The 27,693-nt window shown below is 46.0% G+C and overlaps 1 protein-coding gene across 1 annotated transcript in view; it reads right to left on the bottom strand.

The window, feature by feature from the left end:
• The window catches only part of CACNA1C (calcium voltage-gated channel subunit alpha1 C), a 439,532-nt gene that overhangs the window by 7,958 nt on the left and 403,881 nt on the right, over positions 1-27,693 (bottom strand). Inside the window, exons 34-48 of the mRNA XM_017804609.1 lie at positions 25,341-25,469; positions 21,315-21,380; positions 18,080-18,171; positions 17,093-17,258; positions 16,086-16,213; positions 14,330-14,426; positions 11,860-11,962; positions 9,764-9,865; positions 8,626-8,753; positions 7,341-7,475; positions 5,999-6,351; positions 5,097-5,123; positions 3,624-3,752; positions 3,100-3,209; positions 996-1,099 (exon numbers count right to left, since the gene is read on the bottom strand). Coding sequence (XP_017660098.1) covers positions 996-1,099; positions 3,100-3,209; positions 3,624-3,752; positions 5,097-5,123; positions 5,999-6,351; positions 7,341-7,475; positions 8,626-8,753; positions 9,764-9,865; positions 11,860-11,962; positions 14,330-14,426; positions 16,086-16,213; positions 17,093-17,258; positions 18,080-18,171; positions 21,315-21,380; positions 25,341-25,469 — 1,869 coding nt within the window. The remainder of the gene's footprint in view (positions 1-995; positions 1,100-3,099; positions 3,210-3,623; positions 3,753-5,096; positions 5,124-5,998; positions 6,352-7,340; positions 7,476-8,625; positions 8,754-9,763; positions 9,866-11,859; positions 11,963-14,329; positions 14,427-16,085; positions 16,214-17,092; positions 17,259-18,079; positions 18,172-21,314; positions 21,381-25,340; positions 25,470-27,693) is intronic.

The following is a 27,693-nucleotide window of genomic DNA, read 5'->3' as shown; positions in this document are numbered from 1 at the left end:
AGGCACGTGTTCCCTCTGCCTGGACTGCCATGGGAGGACAGGAAGTCTCAGGAGGGCTGTTGCTGTGTGTTGAATGTGGGAAGCTGTTTCCTGCCCGGTCCTCCTTGCTCCAAGGAATTTTCTGATTGTCACAGCTGTAACTCTCTGCAGACTACTGCCTTCTGGAACTTGAGTACTGAAGGATAACTCTCTGGGAGTGGAGGTGAGAAAAGCCAGGGAACCTCAAACATACTCACCTCTCACTCCTCTGCTCTAACTTCTCACTTCTCCCAGCCCTGCTGTGTAGCATTTTGTACCCCTGTGGCAGTGAATGAGGTGACAAGGCCATTCTGCCCTGCCCCAGGGAACTGCATGGAGCAGGACACCACCCTTGCAAGGCTGGCACTACCATCTGCACCTGTTTCTTTTATGGTGACAAAAAGTGGCATCATCAAAATAAAAGACACAAATCTGCTTTGGAGTATGACAGCTGGCTAATCATCTAGGTACGTGCCTAAGCATACATTTGCTAGGCTGCTGAACACAGTTACAAAGGGCTTGAGAAGCTGATTAATGACATGTAATCAGACTATGTTTTAAAATGATTAATTACAGTTACTGGTTACCTTTAATTAACATGAAAGTAGACTCTGCACATTTTATTCATATGCACACTACCATCAAAGCCAGTGTAATTGCACTGCAGCATGCAATTTGGGTAGCTATTTTTATCTTTTAGCTAGTATTTTATTTTATTCTTTTACTGACATCAGAAAATGATAACTCTGCTGACTGCAAAGGACATATTCCTGTAGCATTCTTCTGGGAATGATAAAAATCCTGAAAGCAGGAATGAGCATGATGGCAAATCTGATTTCTAAAAACCGGATCATTGATGTGGGTGACAAACTATCCCAAATGGCTTTTAAAAAGTTGTTTGGGATGCACTGGGGAGGCACTGCAGGTAGTAGGGTTTCAGTTTCATTGCTGGGCCCTTTGTGGTCATTAACACCTACCTGATGATGTACCAGATGCAAAGGCAGAACTGTCTTCTGCGAGACATCCACGCCCTGGTTCTTCTGTCTTTTCAAACACTCTAAGTGAAAAGATGCCCTTCGACCTGAAACAGCAATCACACACAACTGTGTCCATCACTCATAACACACTACAGGTAATCTCTTTTCCATTTCCTTTAGTGCAGTCCCACTGGAGATACAGCAAAGACACCCTCACTTTCAGCTCTGTCCACTTTCCCTCGACACCTTGCCCTTTCCAGAGCACATGTGCCTGCAAAAAGCAGTGAGGCATTGTGAACCAAGCAACACTACCTTCAGATAAAATTCTGAAAAATGCTTTTTATTTTTCCTCTTTTAAAACACATGCAGTTGATTTCCCTCTTGAACAGTGGAAGTGTTCTCAGACCTCTCTGGTCCAGACAAAGCCCCTGTCAGGATTGATGATGGCAGCTGAGGCTCTGGTGCTGTGCCTGGCTGTACACAACATGCAGAAGGGGATGTCAGGCTGCTCAGGTGACACTGGCCTCCTGCTTGCATGTGATCTGTGTCCCGTAGCTGCCAGACATACCACAGTTTATGAGACTGTGTCTATAGCAAGGTCAAGTGCAAGTGAATTAATCAATGCTGAATTTACTAGTGAACGGGAGGTGACTTAGACACGAGGCATTTTCAAAGTTTGGAAAGAAGGGAAGAGAAAAAAAGCTTTTTTTTTTTCTCTTGAAAAAAAAAAAAGATTTTAGGGGGAACTGGTGAAACAGACACATTGTTTACTTGCTATAAAATTAAACTTTATTTCTCTAAATAAGAGAAGTTCTACTCCCTATTAAAGATTGAAGAGTACTGCAAAGTATGTTTATGAAAAAGTGCAAAGGCTTTACTTCTGGAGAATAGCAAATAAATCCAATATTAAAGATTTAGTGCATGACACACTGCATGCCACACTAAAATATTTTGGGGACTTCTTGATCCTGATGACATTTTTCTAAAGAAGGAAAGATAATTAGAATTCTGAAAATAGGATGTATCTATAATATTGATTTGTTGAGAAAAAGTCCTCTCAGAGGTTGGAGAGGACTTTGGTTGGGAGGAGTTGCATTATAACCCAGAGGATGAATGTTACAATGCAGGTTAAAAGTATTTTCTCTTTCTAGAGAAAAAAACCAATTAGTAAAATGAGTTTAACATCACTGTATAAATATCCACTAGGATGTAGTTAATGAAGCATTGTATCAAGGACTGACTGCCTTACAGATAGGAATTGTTCTTGCCTAATATTTTAAGATTTGAAATAAAGTAAATGCTTTTAGAACACTCAATTGTACAAGCATCCTGAAGGATTTGAGTGAAGACTCAGTAGCCTCACTTTAGACATTACACTACCTAGCCTGTCACTGTTATTTTATATATAAAGTATATTTTATACACATGATTCTTTTTGGTTTCTCCCTGCAATGTCCTTGTTCTCCACACCAATACCCAGGAGAAAGGCTGAAAAATGTTGTAGCTAGAAGAGTTCATTTTCTAACAGACTCTTACATTTGTCTTGATACTTTCATAAATCTTGTGATTCATGGATTTCACTTTCATAAAATTTGTGATTCGTGGATTTCACCTGACAGTGTAGTTTACAGGCTCAAACACTTGAAAATCTCCAGGTACAGTCACAGTAGGTAATTTGTGTTGTGTTAAATTAATCAGTAATTCACTGTGTTCCTGGTAGCAGACAACAGAGACAACCTCTCCTTGCTGAATACACACAGACTAGAACACTGTATATTCAAGGCTAGCCCATTCAGTGACTCCCTGGTGACTGGAGAGTCCACAGTGCTCAAATAAACTCCTCTAATTTACAGGCAGGCTTTATCAAACAGATCACATGGACTATCCAAACAGCCACAGGTTCATCTACTGACTGAGAGCATGAAGTCAGCACAGTCATGTGTGTGACCAGGATCATCTGCACACTGGGGGATTCCTGGTCTAACAAGCTAAAGGCAGCAAACAGCAACCCCTATGCCCACACAGGCTGGGAGTCCCCCAGCAAGATGGGAGACTCCATCAAGGCAGAGGAGAGCACAGCCCCTGTGTCCTGCTGGGAGGTTACCTAGTGCTGAGGAGCACAGAAACCCTTTCTTCGGAGAGTGCCGGGTGTCCTCTCCTTTGCTGTTTTCTGGTGGAGTGAGTTGTCTGTTTTCATCATCTTGGTATGCAAGCCTGGAAAGGAGAACAGAGGGACTTAGAAAAGCAGCTGATATTGGACAGAATAACTCCTCTCCCAGTAAGGAAGCCAGGAAGATCATGCTAGCAGAAGGATGCAATAGTGATCTAGCTTCAAGCTATAACTGGTCCAGGAGCAGTAACAACTACGAGACAGAGAACCCCTCTAAAAATGAGATTTGGGAACATCAGGTGGTAGAAGGGAATGTGGAGAAAGGCCCTGCAGATCCAGATGCCTCATTCAGAGAAGAAGGAAAATCCTAGGTGAAAGATATTCTTTTCAGTGTTACTTCTAGGGCTGAACTGCAGGTTCTGACCTTATCCCATAAACTGAAAAAGGTCACCTCTTCCCACCTCTCCCCCTTAATCAAAGAACCACCCAAACACCTTGACTAAAGCTGCAAAGCTCACATTTCGGTAGAGAGCAGACTTGGTTCACTACAGTACTCAATGTCTTCATTCAAATTTTCATCATAAGTCTCATCCTGAGACACTTCCTCTTGGCAAACAATTGCCAGCTGGCTGTCTCTGGAACTGGAGCTAATGAGCAAAAAAGACAAGTCAAGATATGGAGATGGTAAAGACAACCTGTTATAAAGACAAGAATGACAGGCTCCATCTGTCTCAGTTTATAATAATGCTGAAGAGCCATCATAGAAAAATCAATGACTGAACAGAGCTACAGAGTTCACAAATACAAAGCAACAACCTTTGTCAGTGTCCTCTGTCAGAGGACGAGTTTCTTAAATCAATGCTGAACAATACTGTAAACGTATCATTGTCATCTGTGACTACATGAACTCTATTAGTGTGCACATCACACTGACCACATGTACAAAGATTATACCTCACCTGAATTCAAAGTAAAATCTGAGATGGGCTCTTGTTACAAAAGCCTTGGTTATGGATTTCAGAGAAGCCTCCTAGACACTCACAGTAACCCTCTCAGCTCTGTGATGTCTGGTGTCTGCCTCCCAAATCCCTTACTCTGCACCACCTCTGCCCTCTGCCTCCTGTTCACACTCTCATTCCCTGCTGTCTTTTTCACTTTTGGTCCCTTTTTTCCTCATCACTAACTGCAGAGTGCTTCTACTGAATTCAGTAGGATCTGTTCAGACCCTTAGGTGTAACAGCCCTTAATTCCCTGCTTGCCTCCTCTCTGTCCCTCTGTTTCACATTTGGGCACTCATATTTCACTTCATTCAGACTTTGTGTTTTCTGAGGAGTAAAGTAAAATCTGAAGGTAGCTTGAATTTTTGAGGTAATGATATGAAGGTATTGGAGAAAATCTCAGTTTCTTACTAGCAATTGCAGGAAAGAGCAGTGTGGCAGGTTTTTGTTTCATCTTTCAGGGACTTTATTTTGTCATCTGGTTTAAGCAAAAAGCATCGGGAAAAATGTGTGTATGTAAGGTATAAGGGAGCCTGTAGGCTCAGAGAGCTTGCAGGACTGTGCTGGAGCGACCTTCCTCCTTAAATGGGAGGCAAGTAAAACTGCTAAGGTGCAGAGGGGAAAAAATCAGTACATGGCATCTCCTGCTCAACAGTCTGTGTTTAGCCAAAACCATACAGAATTTTTGTATGCACATGCCAGGGTGTACTTCACTATGCCATGGTGAGAGAGTGCATAGATGTGTGAGCCCAGCTAGAAACTCTAAAAAAAACCCCAAATCTAGTAAACAGCTAGAAACTGTCCATGAATCACTACCTGCCCTGTGTTAAGAGCATTTTCTGGAGCTGTCATGGTGATCACTACCTCTCTTTCAGCCCTACTGACACCAAAAAGAAGAGCCTGTATTCAGCATTAATGGGAATTTGGACTTTCAACAGGATGAGCAATGAGTCTTACACCCAGACAGCATTAGACATTATAGAGAACACATACCGTCCCAGTGTTTCGTAGTAATGTGTCCTAATTCAAGCAAGGTGCCCAGGGAAGCAAGGAGAGAAAAGAACACCACATTAGCAGTGTCACATCAGCACAAGTCAGCAAAGGAGGAGGGCACATGGTAACATGTGTTGTGCAACTCCTGTGGCCTCCCTCGGGAAGGCATGAAATAGAAAAACCCTGGGACTCTTTACTTGGGCAATTCTGCACCCACTGAATTTCCTCTGTCTTATTGTCCTATTCTGTCCTTTCCAGGGGCAGCATTTGTCCACCTTTTCCCACTGCCCACTCTCTGCACTGAAAAAAATAAATTTCAGCTCCTTCCTGATGTTACTGAAATCCCCCTCTGATAAAAATGATCCTCCTTTCGTATCAGACACCTGTGTGTAGAGAGCCTGAGAACTGACCAGAGAACGGGATTTTCTTTGTGTTGCACAGTATTGCATTTCTGAAAACCTTGCCTCCCTCCCCCAGAATGCTTTTGGTGACCTCTGTAGGGATGTGACCCACTGAATGGAAAACCACTGACTTCCACAAAGCTCCCTACTGGGCGATTAAGAAATGAATTGCAGTGTCCTTCAGCTACCAGTTGATAAAAGCCCTCCCTGTGGTGAAAGAGGGATAAATAAGGCTCCTTTTGGTTCTTACAAAGGTTTCTTCATGATAAAGCCCAAACAAAACAAGTGAGTTGATCAGTAAGAGTGCTTCTGCTTTGCAGTGCTCGACTGACGCATATCTGTTGCACTGTGGGCTTTGGCACAAGTGGAGAACCAGAAGGCTCAATCCAGGCTGCAAGCTGGGCAATGTCTGGGGGTGACTTCAGCCGGGCAGCAGTGCCCTGGTGTTTGCATGCACGTTCCTATACTCAGTGCCTTGACTTACTCTGCTATGAAACTCACCTTTTGGATGGCAGTTTCCAAGGAGCCTCCTGCACACATATCGTGGGTGACAAGGGGGTCCCATGGCCTTCCACTGTGCTGACAGTGCTGGGGTAGGTGGGTGGGCTGGGGAAGCGGCACAGGGCAGTGTTGTTGGCATTGTTGATGTTGGCATTGGAGCCTGAAGATGAGTAGCTGCTGGGAGTGAAGGTGGAGTCCACCAGCTTCTCATGAGATGGAGACTCGGTATCTCCGTGGTTGTTGCCAGACTTATTGATGTGCAGAGGTCGCTGGGTGGTAAATGTCTGGGGGAATGCGCTCCTGCCATCACTTTGGTAATAGCTGACATGGTTTCCAAACAAGCCTCCAGCTCTCTGTCAGAAAAACAAAAATGATTTTCCCTTTGTGAGTGAGAAGATGTGCAAGGGCCCTGGCGTTTCCTGCTTAGCCTGTTCTTGGAAAAAAAAAAAGGTGAGAACCAAACTGTTCATGGCACTGGTGTTCTCTCTTCCAGAAGGCACTGTGTGGACTTCTCTGCCACAGAGACTAGGTACACACAGGCTGTGAAAACTTTAGCTTTCTACGATATTTCAGAGGACTGGCCAAGTGTATAGGTGAGGCAAAGGTGTCTCTACACCTCCCACCAGTCCTGGAACAGCAGGACTGGGTAGGAATGCAAGAACCAGGTAGCTCCTGTCTGGTTTTCCCAGTGCAGTTGCGAAGGAACATTCAGACATGAGAGGGAATTTGAGAAGAGCATCAGAAACTATTAATCACCTGGAGGAAGAAATGATGAAAAATTTAGTGAGCCAGTTATGTACTGTTTAGGTGGTGAGTAATGAAAAGGACTGGCATCTTTCTGTAAGGAAAGGAGGAAAACATCAAGAGGGAGGAAAAATTACCAGAGGAGACAATTACAAGAAATAGGAATGAAATAAGAAAGAAAAGATTTAGGTAACTTGCTCAGAAAATTTCCTCCTTCTATAGGAGCTCTATTGGGTTCTGATGTACTTTTTGGAAGGATGCTACTTGTGCCACAGAAAAGAGTGGACAAAAACACTGAAGTGTGCCTGGCTGCTGCTCTGCAGACTGTGAGATGGTTTAACGGATCTGTTCTTTAATTTAGATTTTGTGAGGGAAACTTCCACTGAGGAGTTTCCTTTGAGACAAAGAGAGAAGAAATTGGGATAAAACTGCAAACATCTCAGGACTTGGCCTCCTAGGTTCACTATGCTGTTTTCTAGTAGGACCTACAAAACAAGAAGGAAGACCCAGATGAAATGCAGAATGCATAAAAGAGAACGTAGCTTTCTGAGCTCAGCTACTGGCCTAGTCTCAACTCACAAACTTGTTCAGCACCTACCCGGAAGATATCATCTTCAGAGGCAGCAGAGACAGCTTCTTTCATGGCCTTATCTAACTCCTCCTCAGCTGTCAGGTCTCCAGAAATTGCTCGTCGGATCTCTGGGCCAATGTCGTGGAGTGTGCGCAGACCAGCCTGCAAAACAGCAAACTATAGAGCTTCATATCTCCGAGTGGATATGGGAGAAATAACTGCATTGCCATTTCTTCCTAAGCTCTGTGAAGCCCTTTTACTTAGCATAGCATCCCCAGCTCCTAGAAAAACACCAACAAATTCTGTTCTTTCATCTCCAGCTTAGAGAGGGAGAAACTCTTAGCAATACAGGCCAGGAATGTTTGTTGCTAGTCCCCTGGCTTCATCACAACAGGACACAGACATAAATCCACAGGCTTGACTAAGCAGGTCTTTGTGCTTTCAACTCTAGGTTCTCAGATCCACAACCAGAAGCCCTTGAGCAGTCACAGTTCCAGCTGAACCATGTACTCTGGTGCCTCTGAAAAATCTCTTCTTTTTAATCAGCAGCTTAAATATGGATTTAATAGCTAAACTTCTGGCATCTGGACCTGGATAGTCCTCAAACCCCTCGCTGACTGGAATCTGTTCCAAGGAGTCCATCCAGGGCAGTAAGCTGTGGGTATATTGAGACCCCATTCTGTATTTGTGCCCACATCACAGCACTTTTTAACTTGCTGAAATTCCAGAGTCACCCTTCTTCCTCAGTGTACCCTCAAGGGACATAAATGGTGCTGCTTGTACAGTCAATGGGGCTTTCTCATTCTTTCACATAGCTGGTAGTCCACCTAGTGAACATGTAGCAGAGAGGGGAACAGATCCCAGTTCTTTGAGCCTGATGCCCTGTCCATTGGATGGCCTTGGCATCCAGGTATGCTTTTTGCTTTTTAACTGATTTTGCCACCTGGCAATATGGTCTCCCTGACCCTGTTACAATGACTACCCTCAGAAAGGGTAGAAGGTGTGTGCGAATAAGCAAATGTCTGTAGGACACTTCATACCAGTTCTCTGAAAGGATCCCAAATTTCAAATATTCCCAGCAGATTGATAAACTGTGGTTAGAGCTCACTTGTGCCTTCCATTTCCAGAGCTAAGGGATGTGGGCCCATGGCACATACATATTTACCCAAAAGGAGTGGCGTGATAATTCAAGGGGTCTACAAACTCCTTTCCAGTAGGGATAGCCCAATCCAGCCCCCAGAATGGTCCAGAGGGAAATGGGGTCACCTGCCTCTACTGTACCACCCCGGTCTGTTCTGTGCCCGCTTGTCACCTGTAAGGAGAGCGCGTTGCGCTGGGAGGGCTTTCCCACCAGCCCCTGCTCTTTACGTTTCTTGAACTTCCGGAAATACTCCTGAATCAGGAAAGTGGCGTAGAACTTCCCAACGGTCACCTCGTCATCTGCAAAGGGGTGTTAAAAAACAAATCAAATAAGCAACTGATTTCAGCAGTGTATGTGCTACTGTGAGCCTTGGGATTCGCAGCAGGAACACTGGGCACCGCAGGGCGCGTCTGCTTTTCATGGCGCCAGGATACAGAGCTGAAGGAAGGGACTGCTCCACAACCAGAGCTTGCTGTAAAGTAGCCAGGAGGAGAGGTGCATGTGGCATTTGGATAGATTGTCCCTGTTGGCAGAGAACCCCTATAGCTGTGCACCTCTGGATGTATACGGTTTACGGGGAAGTACATCTGACCTTTGCAGTCTCTGGTATCGGTTAACCACAAAGGATCTCGTTATAGCAGCAGCCTCCCAGTCTGGGTCAAAGCATGCTGCTGTCTTGTGACAGCCTGGGGTAATACATGATCTGACTGATCATACATCCTCGACCTGACCTGGCCCTTCTCTGCACTGAAATTCTGTCTGCTTGTGCCTCACATGGGTGTGAGTGAACAGGAACCATCACCTCCACCCTGAAATGCAGCCATTGCTGTATTCTCACTCAATAAAAACTATCAGTCAGCCAAAATGTTTTTCTCCAGGTAACTCTCCTTCCTTCTCCAAACCCTCTGGAAATTCTGTGAAACATGGTCCACTGACTTCAGGGCAGGCTGAGCAAGGTTCAGCACTCGGCTGCATCTGCTGCATCTGCTGCCAAGTGCTGTTTTGTGCTATAGCCCATGGAACCACCTGCAATGTCAGTAAAGGCCTCACTATGCACTAACTAGATGCCCATGCACTAACACCTATTTATGCACATTTTCTTCTTTCCCTGATTTCTCAGCAATAAGAACGGGATATTCATGATACTATAGGCAGAAAAGATTTCAGCCTGATGAAATACAGTTAACAGCTTGTAGAAGAAAGCCTGTCCCCCCATATTCCACCTGATGATCACAAGGTGCAGTAGGACATGACAGATGGGAGAAAAAAACAGAGAGATTCAGAGACTGGGACAAGATCCTGCACTCACCACCCGCAGGAGGCACCACCTGGTCCAGCAGCTTCATGCTGGTGCGCTTCCAGATTTTCTTAATTATTGCTCTCAGCTCTTCGTTGGCTTGCTCCAGGTTACCTGCAGGGTGAAAATCATCAGAGACAGGAACTAAGCAGACCCTGCAGAGGAGCAATTTCATGTCTGGCATGGCAACCTCAGGAGGAAAATATCAGAGCTTTTTCAGTAGTGGAAAGTTTTGGGCCAAGAGATGCTCTGACTGTTGCTAAAGCCCCCTCACAGCAAGAGCTCTTCTTCCTAAACGTGCATACTCATCTCTGGGTAGGAAAGTGACAGTTACTGACTGATAGTGGGCAACAGCCAGAAACAACCAGATCCATGGTGCTACCTCATCCCAAAAAGCAACAATTGCATCTAACGCTTTTTTAATTGAGATCCAGTGAAGGTCAAATATAATGAGAACAGAGGTCAGTTAATGGGAAACTACAGCTTGGGGATCACAAATAACTGGTGGTAAAGATGCAGCTGGCAATCTGAAGACCTGTGGCTGCTCGCAGCACTTCTCAAGAACTACTTACTGCAATCCCTGCCTCCCAGCAGATACCAAGCTCCTGCACATGGTACCAAGAGTCTGACTCAGAGGGTGTGCACAGTGCTCTGACAAGGCACCAGAGGCAAGTGCAAGGCTTTTGCTGTTTGACTCAGAGGACTGTCCCAGGATATACATGTTTATTCTCTGAAGAACAGCATAGGCTATAACAAGCCTTGTATGACACTGTCTGAACTTAGACTTTACATGTTCCTCCAAGGGGCTCTGAGTTAAATGAGACATTAATTAAGCCACATTACTCCCATGAGAGTGAGTGAAGCAGATTTGGTTTATATCCTTTCCTTCTAGATACCCGTTTCCTTCCAAATGAGTCACCTTCAATTTTATTTCTTGATTTATGTACATTAAAATGTACATAATATAATTGAAGCTCTCTTCTCTCTCTAGGTGTATGAAACCAGTATCTTGTCCTCCTAAAGGTGTGGTTCCTGCAATTTTTCTTATTGCTCCCCAGCATTAAGGCTCCTCAGTGTGCTGCACGGGGCTCTGCATGGCAGTAGCTCTCTTAATAGGATGCATCCTACTCAGACAAGAAAACTAAGTCCTTTTTGTGTGTCTGTTTCGTTAGACCTGAGATATCTTACAGGGTTTGCAGATGGCTTTTCTTCAGGAGAGCTTCTTTAGCTACAGTCAAATTCTGTTTAGCACAATATTCAAAGCCTTAATGTAGTTTTTTAATTTTATCACTGTTTTTTGTCTCAGCTGTGTATAATCCTGGCACAGTAAGCTAGGGTTCTGCTGGTCTCTGCTTTCCCATACCTGAGATGTAATGCAGCCACTACTGAGGCAGAGGTGTAAATCATAGACCTACATGCTCTTTTTAAAGCATCTCATTAATACTTGAAACCAAGTTTTGACTCAGGACCAATATCTTTCATTACAGCAGGTGACAGAGTGCAACAAAGATGACAAGCTGAGCTCAAAATCTTGTCTGTTTTCCTCAACTATACCTGCCGTCTGTGCAAAGCTATTAACAGTCTCTTTACTTCTCATCTGTCTTTAAAACACCACTGTTCCTACAATGTAATGTTAACTCATGCTAATGGAAGCGCAGGAGGAGTTTTAGTGAGATGAGACCCCTGAGTCCAAGCTCTTTTGCCTCCCTTGGACTGGAAGATCAGTGGTGGCAGCAGTCGAAAAGCAGCCCAGCTCTGCAGACAGTGTACAAAGGAGGAGGCTTCTTTGCCCTTCTTCCTTCCCCTGGCAGCTGTTTGAGCATTGATCTAAAACTTTAAACCTTTAGACCATTGTGAAGAATGAGATCAATAATATGAGATGATACCATAGGAAGCATCAGCTTCCTAGGTAACAGGAAACACTGTGCTTTCCTAGAAGAAACTATTTCTCCGAACCTCTTTACACTGCTTTTTGTCCCATGTGCTGCATATGAGTAATTTGGATAATTTTGCACAAGGTATCCTTATTGGTTTACTCCAGCTCAGCACACTTTGGTGTGAACACCACTCAGCTACCTCTGTACCCTTGCAGTCAGCAAGCTTCTTACCTTCTGTCTTGATCCTCAGTGCTGTTCTGACCAAAGCAAAGAGAGTGGCATTGAACATGACAGTCCCATCACTGTTCAGTGGCATATTCATGGAGACAAGGCGCTGTGGAATAAAGAGGAGAAAGAACAATCATACTGCCTACACATGAACTGAAGTATGCTCTTCCTTATGTCCTCATGACACCCTCCAGACCTGCCACCCCTCTTATATGAGCATCCGTGGCCTGTGGATTTAGTTAGACAATGATAAAAACACTTGTCATATCCACCAACTGTGTGCAGTTTTGGTCACCACAATACAATATAGGAAAGATATAAAACTATTATAGAATGTCCAAAGGAGAGCAATGAGGATGGTGAAGGGTCTAGAGGGAAAGCTGTATGAGGAGTAGCTGAAGGCACTTGGTCTGTTCAGCCTGGAGAAGAGGACACTGAGAGACTTCATTGCAGTCTACAGCTTCCTCACCAGGTGAAGAGGAGGGGCAGGCACTCACCTCTTCTCTGTGGTGACCAGTGACAGGACCCCAGGGAATGGCCTGAAGTTGTGTCAAGGGAGGCTTAGGTTGGATATTAGAAAAAGGTTCTTCACCCAGAGGGTGTTTGGGCACTGAACAGGCTCCCCAGGGAAGTGGTCACAGCACCAAGCCTGACAGAGTTTAAGAAGCATTTGGGCAATGCTCTCAGGCATGTGGTGAGGTTCTTGGGGTTGTCCTGTGCAGGGACTTTGATGATCCTCGTGGCTCCCTTCCAACTCAGGGTATTCAAACATTCTATGATTCCACTGATGGCCCCAGCCATGGTGTGTTTGCCTTGGGGTGTCTCTTTCATTACTACTCTGTTTTCTTCAATTTTGGCTATCACTTTCTCATCTTTGTTTTCCCCTGTGGTCAGTGGGCACTTGCTGACTTTTTTCCAAAACTTTTGACTTTTTTTCCTATCAGGAGCGAACTGCTTTCTTCATACCTCACGAGGCACTTGCAAACTCATCTGCATTAAAGCTGTACCTGGTGCAAAGGCACATACACAGAGAGACAGAATCTTTCATTTAGGTGACAAGCTTGAAGAAAGGGGATTAGCTGAACCTAAAAGCTGGTCTGCTTTATCCAACTATTCCCCCTCTCCCTTTTAAAACAAGGCTGTGTCTGCCTGCAGTAATTCTGTAAAGTCATATAGGACAGAGAGTGAGTGCTGAGTACTTTGCAACTGCAGGGTGAACTTCAGTAAGACTAACAACATGTATATGAATCAGATGTCACAGAGTCACCAGATCTTCTGTCCCAGGAGGTAAGAGATACTGGAGTCTTGGCTTGAACTCTTATGCTTTCAGGGCCTGATTTTGTTTGAGCTCTGCCTTCTGCAACTTTCATGCAACAGGTCTGGTTCAGAACCAAATTAAAAGACAGAGTGTCATCCCCCCTCACTACCACTGCAATCATAGCCTTTGGGGTTTGAACCAGATTGAGGCAGCAAGGAATAGTTAGATGGCAGACCGAAAGGGATCAGCAGTAGGTCACAGGAGTCACACATTTCTGTGTACAGGCTCCAGGGTTTGTATTTTTCTCTGAGACTTACATAAAAAGACAACTACAAGTTTCACATACAAACTCTGGGACTTGCAAGGAGATGAACAAAGAACTTAAGTGAAGGAAGCATAGAGGTTATAAACACGTAATGGTTCACTAGAGAGAGTCCTTTTTCATACCCAGAGTCTCACAACCAAAGAAATGAGTGAGAGATTTTCACAGAAAATCCATATTTTAAATTATGAACATTAAAATTGTAAAAATATAAATTATAAAAATTAAATTATAAAAACTATAAAATACTTTGTGTATTTTGATGCCACGCTCACCTTGCTGTTTATTATTTGTCAGTTATTTAAGCAGGAATGAATGAGAGAAAACACTAGGTTTATGGTGCACTGCTTAGTCCAAAGAAAACCTTAGAGATATTTTTAACTTTCCTTGTTATTTCTAGGTGTCCTAATCTGTCTCAGGATGCGTGTTTAATAGTACAGGCAGGTGTGTGGCTCTTGGTACTAGAGAGCTGTAGTTCTCAAGCTGTAGCTGTAGCATGGATGCGCTCTCCTCTCCAGAGAGGGCTGGCAGTGCACTGATGCCCCTGACTACTGGACAACCTGCCTGCCAGTGACCCTCCAGCCCTTGACTGGGTGGCTGCAGCCCAGAGGAGCTGGTGAGTGGTGCAGGACAGCCGTTCAGACATGTGCTGTTGCCAGCTCTGCCTGGCAGGCAGTGAGCTGGAAGGTGTCCGGTGGGTGTGGCAGGATCAGCTGGAAAATGCCACCGCAGGCTCGTTAGTGTAGAGCACCCCGGTCTGGTGGAAGGTGTCCCTGCCCACAGCATGTGGGTTGGAATTAGATGATCTTTCAGGTGCCTTTTAACCCAAACCATTCTGTGACTGTGTGATTGAATCTATAATTTAGCCTTCTGCGAGCCGCAGGGTGCCTTACTTTGCAAGCCACCCGGTGAGGGCAGAGCTTCCCGAAGCCCAGGGGGGGCTGAATCCGCCGGAGCAGCGTCACCACATCCAGGTGTTTGATCCGTCCCCTAAAAAAGAAGGCACAGTGAGGGTTGCATCCTGACCACGGGGTGAGCTGCTGATCCACCTGCAGAGTGCAGATGCAGCTGGAAGTGTCACTGAGGTCTCTCCAGCTGCCAGGCTCTCCCTGTAGCCCAGGCAGAGCTTAATGCATTATTCCAGGCCTCTTGCATTTGTTGCATTCCTCAGGATTTGCCCAGCACTCATATAACTTCTACTAGTACAGAAAACTCATCTGTCAGTCACACACAAGTCAATACTTGCAAGAATTGACCTCAGTGTTTGAATGTTGCAGTTTCTTAGTGCATGAACTGACAATTTGGGGTTGTCCTCCCCACCACTGACCTGCTCAAAATAAATATCTGTTTATTTACTTAGGTCTAAAGGAGGCACAGTGGTGCAAAGAGCCTTTTTCTTCCTTGTGCTTTACCCACTTTTGACCCACATAAATAGCCCCAAGCCTTTTGATACTTGTTTATGCTTTGGGCTGTCTCTAGGGCCAGCACAAAACAAAGTGCTGAACTTCCTTCACAGTAGCAGTTGGGTTTCTCTTAAGTTCTGTAAATGGTATCTCAAAAGAAGAATTCTCTCATGGAGGGAGGAAAGCTACCAGAGCCAGAGGTGGGGCATGGGACATGGATGGGGAAGAGGAAGAAAAAAGAGCTCCCCATCTATAGACAGGGAAGAACAGGATGTCATCTGAACCAAGTGGCTATCTCTTATATGGCTTCAGCCACTGCAGTCTTGCCGCCAAACAAGCACAAATAGTAGCACCTGTTTAGTTAACAAATGGTGTATTTATTAGAATTCTGGGCTTATTCCTCATCCATATTAAAAGTCCCCCCAGGAAGTCCACATAGATGGGAAGAAATGTTCAAATTCACGTATCACTTTCATAATGTGACACAACCTCACATATGGCAGAACCTGAGCCCAAATTAAACTTGACACTATGTTTCCTAAAGAGATCTGCTTTTAATTTACACAGAAATCTCTTTCCACAGTTTTTGCATTATGAAGGGGGTTTTGCAATTACAATTGTCAACTGTACTGTAATGCCACAGGGATCTAAATACACTTTAAGCCTGAGCATGTGTCAAACAGAGCATATAATACTGAATGTCAGTTAAGCCCTCATGTGAGTTGTTCTAGTGTAACTTTAAATCCCTGCAAGTCTGCTGATGTGAGTAACCTGCAGACAATGTAATGCAGCCATGTGTATATGCAGATTGTGACGGGCCTATACGACATATGACAAAATGGAGATCTGAGCACAGCAGCTCTACTGTGAGTAGAAAGTCAAGCAGAAGAGTCAATATCCCAAAACACATGCAACAATAAACCATCCCTCTAATCTCCTTTTCTCAGTCTCCTGCTGCCCCTCCCTAAGCAGTCTGTATCTCCCCTCTGACTGAAAGTGAAGCAATGTCCTGCCAAGTAACAGTGCAGCCTAAAGGCTGAGATTTTTGTGAGTATCCTTGCACCTCAGGCTTACAGATTAACCAGCAGTACCTCGTGGAGATGTCTATTTTAGGAGTTTTGCAAAAAAAGAAAAAAAAATGTGTTCCTGCAGGAGGAACATGCCACTTACTGCAATGGGTTTAGAGAACAGAAAATAATGGGCCTGCTCTCCTGAGGAGCTCTGATATCCAGACTGGGTTACTTACTTAGCTTCAGGGTCATACTCTGCCCAGATCCTTTTAAACTCATCCAGGTGGTGTGGTCCTAAAATGGACCAGTCCCGTGTCAGGTAATCAAAGTTATCCATTATAACAGCTACAAAAAGATTGATGATCTGCAAACAAAGACAGAGATGACATGATGGAACAGGCAAGTAACAGTAGATTTTACTGAGTTCTCCATTTAAGGTCTTGATTTGGACTCATAAAACTAGGAAGCTATGAGGGGTAGGTTGTCTGTTCCCCCATGCCAGCCCCCTAGTTTAAACGGGAAGAGCCCAGAGGTGGAATATTCTCAGCTCGTTACACTTTTCCCTTCCCTACAAAATGGACGAGGCACAAGTTTGCCGAATGTTTAGACGTGTTGTGGTGGCCTGTTATTAATCTGGGTCTTTGCCCGGCATAATGGGGTGGGAGAACCTTGGATTTATCTTCTATAGGCAGTGGGGCTGAGATGAAAGTCCCTTCTTCTGGCCCAAGACCAAAACTTTCCAAATTTGCTGCAGTTCACTGGGAGAGTTTTGGGCACTGGTGCCAGCTGCAGAGCATGTGCTGTCGCTCTGAGCAATGCCGCACAGCCAACACGGAGCAGATGTAAGTGGGATATGTGTATTCTCACAGTCATTGCTGCTGGCAGGGGAGGAAAAACCTGCTCAGCATCCAGAAGGACGGTAGGAGGGAAGGTGGGAAGTGTGGCTGAGGCGTTGCTAGCCTCAGCACAGCCCACAACACACTAATTTGGTTTTCTCATTGAGGGGGAGGGGGGGAAGAGCGCTCCTTTGCTGTGCACAAAGGATTGGGATGGGAGCAGAGCATCCCCCAGAGCTGGTGGGAGGCAGGAAGGGGTGTTGTCACTGCAAGGGTGCTGCTGGGAAAGACCCCATGGGGAGATTTCCTCTATTTGAGATCATTCTTCTCCTGCGCAGTGCTGATATCTGGGGAAGCAGAGGCTCAGCCTGTCAGAGGGAAGGTTTTGGTTGCTGGGGTGGACTCACCAGGAAGGCACAGAGCATGTAGAAGCTGATGAAATAGAAGACAGCGAAGCTGCTGCCACAGGAGTGATCGGCTTCGGTGGAGTTGGCCGGCTCTGACTCCGGGTCGCACTTCTTGTCTGGGAGACATGCCAGCATGATTTCCTGCCAGGCCTCACCAGTGGCACACCTGGGCATGGCAAAGGGAAAGGGAAGACATCATTGACCTTTGATGTGAGAGGGACTGGCAAATTAGCAACCTGTTCCTGCTCCCATGAACATTAATGGGAATTTTGCCACTGAGGTTAATTAAGAGCAAGTTAGGCTGAAGGCTGGGCTTTGACACACTGGCATACCCTACTCCTCTGTTTGGTTTTGTTGCCATCATCAGTCCTCATTCCTGACTGGCTTTGGCTTAATGTGGGTACGAGTCTCTCCTGTTCCAACCAGCCAGCCATTGAGATGTGTGTGACACATCTCAATACGGATTGCATCTCATGTGGATTGCACGCAAGAAGTCCTTCAAAATGAAGAGAGTGTGCTGAATTTGTACCAACTTCCCACCCCTTCAGCACCCCTCCCTCCCTGGCCACAGTCCAGCTGGCCTCAGCTGGAGTAGGATGATGTGCTAAGTTGAGCTGGGTATGGCCATGCCTAAGCATGAGCCCATCATGTCCCTTTCCCTGCTAGAAGTCACACTGGCTAGACTTGAATGAAAGGAGTTTTAGATGCATATCAACATTTGAGAGCACTGAAAACTGGCTACCTTCCTTCCGAGTAGGAGCACTTGCCTCCCTCCCCAGCACTAAGTGTTGGCCAGTGTCAGCTGGTGGGGGTACAAGGCTTGAGACTGGCCACTCCATCTGACATAACTCCCAGGCTACTCTGCTAAAGGACAACATGTTTCTATGCACCTCGTGAGCATGACACGGTAGAAGGAGATAAGCTGTGCCCGAGAGCAGAGGAATCGTGCTCCCAGACTGACACAATCCAGAGCTGTCATACACCCACCTGAAAAGCAGCAGCACTGCCTGGGGGAAGGTCTGGAAGTTGTTGTTGCGGTTGATTTCCGTGGTATCGTTCAGCGCAATTTTACCAAACACCTGGCAGAAAGCAGAGGTCTTTTCAGATTAGCCCTGCAAAATCCCCACAGCTCTTGTCACCTGTAGCTCTTGGCCTCACCCTGATTCTGAGATTTAACGGAATCTGCTCTTCTATTAAAAGAATGTTTCCATGTGCCCTTCATATTTGTTGTTGCTTCCCTGGCTTGTACTTTATTACCAGAAAAGCACTAATTTTGTAACAAGAGGCATCTTATGTTAAAACAAGATATCCTTCCTTACTCATACACTGTGAATACACAATGTAAGGCCTTATTTTAACAGGCATTCATATGGGGAGTCCCAGCTGAAAGAAATCAATAATATAGAAGACAGTCTACTTCCTTCATTGCTCATCTGTCTTCAGCAGGAGGAAACGATAGCAAAAGACCAGCAGCTGCAAAGCCTTGAGCTTCCAACTCTGTGGGGTGCCTTGGATCTTTCCGAAACAATGTAAAGTACCTTGACTTGAATCTGGAGATTGTTTGAATGCCTGCCCTTCTGATAGTCATGCTTGTCACCAACAGGTGTTTCAGGGGACCTCCCAGAATGCAGCAGCACAAAGGCCATGACTAGATTTGCCAAGACAAGGACGGCTTACAGCCTCCCCTTGTGCCCAACCAACTTTTGCTGCACCAACTTGTTCATGCAGTCACGGCATGAAGGCTGCAACCATCAGCAAACCTATTTAGCAGCCTGTCCTCAGATATGAAGTCCCCAGTGCAGCAGAGTTTTCAGGTTTCTTTGAAAAAAATCTTAGACAGCTTTGGTGCTTTCAGGCAGTGGGACTGAGAGCTTAACAAACCTCGTCTGGCAGAAAAGTCTCTGCACAGCATAGTCGGGACTATTTATTCCCCATCGACAACAACGTGGCGAAGATGTCGAGGACTGAGAGCTGTAATCTCACAGCCAAAACAAGCAGCAGGAACAGAGGAGCTCTGGGAGAACATGGAGCTTCTTTTCAAGGAAATGTCACCGATAATTAGCACCCCAAGAGAAACAATGATGTGGAGAGAAGTGTGGGGACAAGGGCGGGGAGGCCGTGCCAGACGGGAGGGAGGGTCTGCACATGGCAGGCTCCTGCAGGGGTTCCTCATGGATGAGTGGGCCTTCTCCAGCCCTAACTGCCCCCAGCTGCACTGAAGGGGAGCAGGAGGACAGTTTAATGCTCAGAGGCAGTTTGAGCTGAGGCAACCCATATTTTTCATTTCAGGCAAACATAGACAAGGGAGCTTCCCATGCTGGAAATCTGATCTTCCTTTCAAACCGGCAGCTTCCCTCTCACATGAGGTACTGGTGGCAGCTGCTATGAGTGCTTTGCATTAGGTACTGAGGAGGAGCTATAGGTAGTGGTTCCTCTCTTATGGCCTTTCCAGTCTGTGTCTCTTGGGGCATCATATGAGTGGCTTCATCCATCAGCATCAACTTGGATTTTTTCCACTTGAGCACATTAGGTAGTGAGGCTTGAATGTTGTTACGCTCCAAGTCATGGCAGCAGCTGAGATAAAGTGGTAGGTCTCCTTTATATGGGAAATTCTGATATTTTCATCAGATCTGGTACATCTAGTCTTTCATAGTAGCTGCTTAATGGAGTGAGGAATGATTTTCTTTCCTATATGTTCCTATGTGTGAGGGAACTCCACATGTCAGCAGGTTCAAGAGAGCAGCACACAAAATGTCTGAGATGCCACTTGGACAAAAAGTGATGATAACAGGTCTGTGGGCTCTAAGCAAAGAGGGAAAATGAGAAAAATTGCTTTTCTCATTAGAAGACAGGAGGGCAGGAAGGGATCTAATAATCTAGATCAATGTGAAAGACAGATACATGATCTTCAGGCTGCTGAAATGATTTAACCAGAGGCTTGAATGCAAGCCAAGGCTTAAATAGATAACTTAGAACTAGCTGACAAAAAAAGGAATAGAATTACAGAATAAAGTATCTAACCCTGGCAGTGCCCTGATCATTGTAGACTCCATCTGCGTGGGTGTTTGGAAGCCACTTTTAATGCTTTGTATGGCAACGTAACACTAGCTTAATACTCTGAAGTGATTTTCTGTATAGCACAGGTAATTCTGCAAGATCTTGGCCATTTGAGCTAGTTAGGTATTAAAGGCAAAAGTGGCAAGTTTACAGCATGAGCATAGTAGACTAAATTACAGCTGTAATTACTGGGGCCATTGAGATAACCTGTGATAATTCAAGAAAAAATTAGTTTTATTTTTCAAAGTGGGGCAGAGTAGATGGAGTCTCTGAAAACATGTGATTATAATAACAGGAAACAAATTCAAAAGAGGTCACAGAGGTCAGATGAATTTCATTACAAATTCTGTTGGCATTGTGAAACCAAAAAGCCTGTCATGTTTGAAGACCTCTGGAAGCAATTATGCCATGCCTTTCTATACTGTGGTCTCTGGTCCCTGATGGCTGACTCATCTGAGAACTTTGATTAACACTGAAGTGGAAAATGAAGTTTAGCTTGAAAAGTAGCATAACAGATGAGGCTGGGGCTGTCACAGACTGTACCTATATCACATGCTTTCTTCAGTGGTCTGTATGCAACATCATTCCTCGCACAGGTGAATGGTCAGGATGATTCCAAGCTCATTTTGCACACTGAATAGGATGCTGTATTGATGCAACTTCATGAAGAACTGGCACAAACTCAGTGTTGGTACATTGGGTCTGATCCCATATTTACCTTCAAGGGTGTAGATCAAAAGCTGCTCTTTACAACTCAGTGGAATTTACGCCAGCGTGAAAGTGATGGGAGAGAAAAATTGAGGTTTTTTTCAGTGCAGCATGGCCATAAATCCACTGAAAAAACTATTTTGAACCAACAGGCAAGGCAGTAAATCTCCTTTATGGATATTCCTTCGAGAGTGTGGAGGGCAGGCACGGTCCTTTTACTATTTGCATATTGTGTTTTGCCATTAAATGGGTCAATATTTTTGTTTGTTTGGGTTGTTTTTCTGGAGTGCATAGGCAGATGATGTTTTCTAACCAAGGCCAGCTGCCAGTTCACCTGATTGGGTGAAAACATTCTTGCAAGCCCCTACAACCACACATTAATCTAGTTACTCTATAAGACAGTGCCCAAGTCTAACAGGGGAAGACAGACACAGTTGAGCTCTTTCAAGCATCTTACCTGCATCCCAATCACAGCGTAGATGAAGAACAACATCACTATTAATAGAGCCACGTAGGGGAGAGCCTAGAAGTAAAAGAAAGAAAGAAAGAGCACTGTGTCTCCACCAAGCCTGCCTCATGCTCCTGGCTTTGGGAAACCAGGCAGAGGCTGGCCCCAAACGTGGAGTCTGTAATTTGGGCAGGTGGCCACTAGATGCCTCTACAGGCCCACATTTGGTTGCCCTCCCCGCCACCACCCAGCTCAGGCAGGCTCCGCTCTGCTCCCACTCGCGATGGTGGAGCTGCGCCGCCTGCACATCAGCCCTGCCCTTGACGGAGCGAGGAAAGCGAGGGCAAAACCAGTGTCTACAGCTGCTCACCAGGAGGAGAAAGCTCTCATAGCCAGCATTATTCTGGCACTAAAAGCAAGGTGATTTTTTTTTCCTTGATCCAGTCTGGTGAAATAAAAACCGCAACAGCTGCTGAAATCCAAATTGTAGCTTTTGCTACAATGGCTGGCACCATCCTAAGTACCTAAGGCAGCATCAACATCTTCCCTGTTCCGAGCTAGGTGTCCCTGACAGTGTCTGCAATGCACTAAGTGTCTGTGATCAGCTGCTGAAGAGGAAATGCAGAGCCCTGATATGCAGAGCTGCCGCCTAAGGAAGAGACCAGTGCAATCACCAAAGTGTTGAGTGCTACCGGTTTCCTCCCCCACTAACAGGAATCAAGGGCACAGCTCGGGACCTCACAAGCTCAGGCTTTTGAGGAGGAATTTTCTACTCTGTTGCCTTTGAAATACATAGTGCTCAGACCAGGGATTTCCAGACTTTCCTTCAGAGGCAATGGGTGAGCATGTTCATCCTGAAAATGTGAGCACAGTCCCTGATCTGGACTTTGAACACTCAATTTCACAGAATATAACAAGACTTCAACATTACCAGAGGTTTGGAGCACCTCTCCTGCAGAGACAGGCTGAGAGAGTTGTGTTTGTTCAGCCTGGAGAGGAGAAAGCTCCTTAGAGCACCTTCCAGTACCTATAGGGGGCCTATATAAAGCAATAGAGGGACTTTTTTCAAGGGCATACAGTGACAGGACAAGGGATGATGGCTTTAAACTGAAAGAGGGTAGGTTTAGATTAAACATTAGGAAGAAATTATTTACTGTGTGGGTGGCGAGACATGAACAGGTTGCCCAGAGGAGTTGTGGATGCATATTTTGTGATTCTGTGATCAAGGTCTGGTTCGATGGGGCTTCAAGCAACCTGGTCTAGTGGAAGGTGCCCCTGTCCATGGCAAGGGCATTGGAACTAGATGATCTTTAAGGTCCCTTCCAACCCAAACCCTTCTATGATCCTAAATTCAACACAGCTAAATCCCATAGGAAGAATCTAGGAAAAATTTTCACTGGCCATCATGGAGATTTGACTACGGTCAACATAAATAATCTCAAATCGATCTGAATATTAAAATGGAAAAAATTAAAACCTTTAGACAATGCCTGTAATCATCATCTTGAGATTTGGGACAAATTCCTCTGTGTTTTATGGGGTCATACAAATCTGTATAGTTACCTCACAATGTCACTGGAGCGACACCAGCTCAAAACTGGGCTCTTAACCTTTTGTGATGATCAGGTTGGGACTTGATACACTCAAAACCTAAGAGCTCATGGGATAGTGTCCAGACAGGGTCTGAGGCGTATAACCATAACAGTTCTTCTGTCTTTTAAATGGGGTTGGGAAAGTATCTTCTGTCCAGGCCATCTGCCCCTCCACTTCTTTTTCATGTTCTTCTGCTCAGCCCACTCCTTTCCACTAATGCACCTTCCCACTTATCTCTGTCCCTTATTCCCCACGGCTCCTTCAGCTCCCCACCTCCCATATTCTATTCTTCGGGCTCTGTCCTACTCTGCCTCTGTCTCTGTCCTTCCTTGGCTTTACCACTTTGTCCTTGTGATTCCCATGGCCTTGTCGTGCCCTCAGCACCCCTCTCACTTCCTCCTCCTCCCACTCACCAGCCTGAGCTCTGTTGCTGTCTCTGCAGACGGAAAGCCCGCTGAGCATTTTCCCATCACACACTCCTCTGACCAGTGCCCCAGCTTGTACGTCAGCACTTTGTGCCATGCCCAGGGCACGTGGTAGTTACGATGGGATCTAACTCGTTGCTTATTAGTCTGCCCTGTGTGAGCAGAGACGCTTCCTGGAAGCATATGGGGACACAGAGAGGAGCTTGTGCCAAAGTCTGCAGGGATCCCACATTCTGACAGTGGGAGTGGCTGAATCAAGAGCGGCACAGAGACTATTCTTAGCTACCAAAGGAGCCTCCCAGTAGTTGCAAGAGGAGGAGCTTGGAGCAGAGAATACCATGTTATAAATGGCTAAAGGTTTTCAAGAGAAAAGGCACTTGCTTGCAAAGATTTTTTTTTCTTTTCTGTTTTCTTTTTTTCCTCCCCTGCTGTGGAAGATCCCTCCCTTCATACTTTCTCCCACCACCCTACAACCCTGCCCAAAAGTGACTCTTAAATCAAAGAGGTCTGAAGGTCACTGGAGGGAAGTACCAGGCACTCCCTTTCCCATCCATCTCATCCTCTTCAGCCAAGAGCCATGGCAAGCTGAGCTCAGGGTAAGATCGAGCTACTGCTAAAGAGGCTGGAGGGCCACAGGGGCAAGAGGAGTAGAAGCAGGAACTGGAAAGTGTGACTCTGCCCCCTGCATCCCTGAGCTGTGCCAAGGGAATTTCATTCCTATGCATGCAGACAAAATGGTTCCCACTGGAGCTGCTCAAATAACAACCTGGAAGTTAGCAACCATGTAAGCAATGGAAAAAGTCACTTGTGGTACAGATGTGTCAGAAAACTGCTGTGCAATATTAGATCCTCTGGCAGTCAAGGAGTGTGCAAAATGAGAGTCCTTTGCATAAGCCTGGTGGTCTGGCTACCGAGACCACGGAGAGCTGCACTGGAAAAAGTCCAGGCTGATTCCCAGTGTACACACACGCTAATTCTGCTGACAGGAGTTGCAATGATCCACAGCACTGCAGGCTTTGGTCCCAGCTTGTGTTGCCACTGGTGAGGTTTAGGTTTTAAAAGTGTGGATCTGCTCCTTTTCCATTAGAGCCAACACAAAAGCTATCGATAATTTAAAGCCTCCGTGTGAAGGATGTGTAGTTGCTGTTTCAAGACTTGTGTGTTGCACAAGTTACTCTTTCATGCTTTTGTTCACTGGTGTGTTCTGCATCTTTTCTTGTGTATAGACCACCATTTATATTCCTGTGCTGTCATTCCTTGACACTTCTTTTGGACATGCCCCAGCTAACTTCCAGGTTGTGCTGGTCCAATAAAACCAGGTCAAGTACTTTTAAAATGCAAGAATATGCTATACTTCATCTCTATCATCTTACTATATGTGGCTAGTTTTTTTCTAGCAAATAACTGTGGTGTTTCTTTTCCCCCAGAGGTGATGATTCTTATCCAGTCTGGTCTTCTTCACCTTCCTCTATCTACTCTGGTACTTTATCTACCACTTAAATGCAACCTGTCTCTAGGGGTAAAAGCAGCAGCAATTTAATAAGTTGGCATTGCAGGGGGCCAAAAAGGTGAATTCTTCCCGGGTGAAAGTATGGAGGCCACACACCTCTAATACTTACTGGAAATCCTCAAAATAAGGCTTAAAGGAAATTTAATTGAGACCCAGGCCTTCCCCATAGCTGTGTACTTCAGTTAAAGCAACACATAAAATACAGCTCAAATAGTTAAAAAAAAAGGAGACTGAAGGGTTACAGACAGGCAGTAATTGAGTTGAACTGAACTATCAAAGCTGTTCAGGAAGGTCTCAAGCAACTACTCAGGCTTTAAAGATGAAACTTGTATGCAGGCAGCCACTCCTTGTGAGTCACATTTGCTTGACTCTCACTTGTGCCACGTGTCCCTGGTGTGCCCAGCTCTGCCTTTGAGCTCAGGCACTTGGGTGAAACCCCTCCACGAGAGGCCACCAAGGGGAAATAAAAAGGAGTTAGGTCTTACTGAGAGATAAGCGGAGGAATACCTGGAAGGATTTGATGAAGGTCCAAAGCAGAGTCCGGATGCCCTCCCCTCGGCTCAGGAGCTTCACGAGACGCATCACGCGGAAGAGTCGGAAGAAGGTGATTGAGATGCGAGAGTTTTCCTCTGCGTTCTGGAAGCCATTGGCACAGAGGCAGGAGTTACAACAGCACGAGAGGAATGGGGGCCCTGGGCCACAGAGGACGCTACGTCGAGAGTTCACTGCACTGTTCCTTGTCCTGGTACTGCTCCCTGGGCTTCCAGTGTCCCAGCACCCCAGGGACAGGCTGAAGTGGTCAAGCCAGCCCTGTCTCCCATGGTGGTGAAGCTACTCTACAGAGGCTCTCAAGGCCATGAGACTCTCCCTTCAGGTTGCCTGGACTTTTGGGGATTAGGGATATGTTACGCCGTAAACCTCTCCGCTGCATCTCCTCTTTACATTGGAAAGATGCAAATCCCCTTTGACATTGCTCTGGAGGAGAAGGACACTTTCTCTTTTGACCTGTCTCAGGCGTTTTACCCCAGTGAGCGCCTCAGCCAGCAGTTCTGGTGAATCTGGTATCGGGCACCAACCACGTGCTGCTTGTTCTGCTGGGAAACAGTAGCAGGTCTGGGGTGCAAAACCCCACAGGGGCATGGTGAGTGCTGGCCCCTGCCCAGCTGCTGGAGTCACTGGCACCACTGTCAGCCTGGCTGTCCCTGCGCTGCCCTGGCCATGCTTCTGGGGGCTGGGCCGGGATCGCTTGCTCCCGCTGCTCTGTGCTCGGGCCTTCTGCATTTCTCATGACCCCTTTGTATTTCCCACAGTCTGCGCACTGACTTTTGCTTTTTTAAAAACATTTTATTTTGGCTTCACCGCTACTGTTCAAGCGTGCAGTATTTTAAAATAGTCTTTCTTCTAGCCTGTTTTTTTTTCTCACAGCATCTGCTTTGTCCCTAAGCGTTTTCCCCTGGGGCTGTAACCATCTCTGACGTCCCTCAGCCTTCACATGTGTGAAGGCAACATCCATCTGAGGGCTGCCGTGGCAGCAGGCTCACCTGGCCTTGGCAGAGGACCCAGCATCTAGCTCAAGGGCACAGCAAATGCCACGTCTCCCAGTTTCTTAACCCTCTAAAATACTGTGCGAAGCCTGTGGAGATGGTGGCTTCCGGTAGCAGCACTGTGGGAATGTGACCTCCTGTCACAGGGGGAGATAACACTGTCACCCTGCCACTTGACCTGCTGTGGAGCAAAGTGCACGGAAACCCCCGTCTCTGTCCCCACCCAGGCTGCAAAGACCGCAGTTTGAGTCTAAACACTACCAAAAGAGCAACATTTAGGAGGAAGAAACAGTGCAGATCACCCCTGCTGTTAACTACTCACCACTGTGTAAACCAAGAGAGAACAGACCCTTTGGATTTCCTGTCACTGGGCAGTGAAAACAGCAGCTGCTTGCCTGTCTGCTTCTGATAAAACCCAAGTCACAGGGACAGCCCAGATGGATGTTTCTGGGATTGTCCAGATGCAGATGTGTACCTGTGCGCTGTGTGTGCTCCTTTTTCTACCCAGGATGGTGCTCAGCTCTGCCCACATCCCTGCTCCTGCAGAGCAGCCACAGAGCGCTCAGGGGCTGGAGCTGTGTGCTGGGTGTGTGAACCCTGCTTGCACAGAGACCTCAGCACCAGGTACAGCATTTCAGGATTGCACCTCAGCTGCAGTTTGTCTGTCTGTCTGTGGTCTATTTATCACCAGTGGATAGTTTTGGTAGCTTCCTCCAGTCTGTGGCAAAGGCCAAAGCTCACTACCTGTGGAGTAAGTGGGTGAAAAAGATTAGGGGAACAGGCTGTGTCAAGGAAAAGCCTGAGTGCTCCCTACATCGCACATAATTCTCATTTTATTACTTGGACAAAAAACTGTGGGCTTCAGTGAATCAGAGGGAGTTGCTCTGAGGTAAAGGAGGAAATGTGGCCTCCAAGAAGTCAAAAATCATGGCATTCCATACCTTCAGCACTATGGTCCCTGAGGGCTAACTCTAAGGTCACACACCTCTCCCAATCTTACAGAAGTCCTACGGCTTCCCTTCCACTTCTCTAAGAAGCCGAACTCCAATACTACTTAAAAGAGAGCTGAAATCCAAATTTGAAAGTTGTGTGGACAGCAATACTGCTGGGGTTGTGATAAAAAAAAAGTGTTTTCCTATTCTACCTGCTACTCCTCTTGTTGTTTTGGCCCTTTGGGTGGTAGCAAGTTAGGACATGGGTCTGGACGGAGGTTTTAGCATTCCTGCACCTTTCCTTGCTCAGAAGAGGCAGCTGTTGTAGCGAGAAAATTATTCCTGTCCCTAGCACTCTGGAGCAGGCAAAATCTAAGCAGCAGA

This window comes from Lepidothrix coronata, unplaced genomic scaffold (genome assembly GCF_001604755.1).
Source record: "Lepidothrix coronata isolate B3197 unplaced genomic scaffold, Lepidothrix_coronata-1.0 Scaffold10, whole genome shotgun sequence".
Classification (NCBI taxonomy): Eukaryota; Metazoa; Chordata; class Aves; order Passeriformes; family Pipridae; genus Lepidothrix; species Lepidothrix coronata.
Note: the sequence above shows the minus strand (reverse complement) of the source record. Positions and strands in the feature narration are given on the sequence as shown.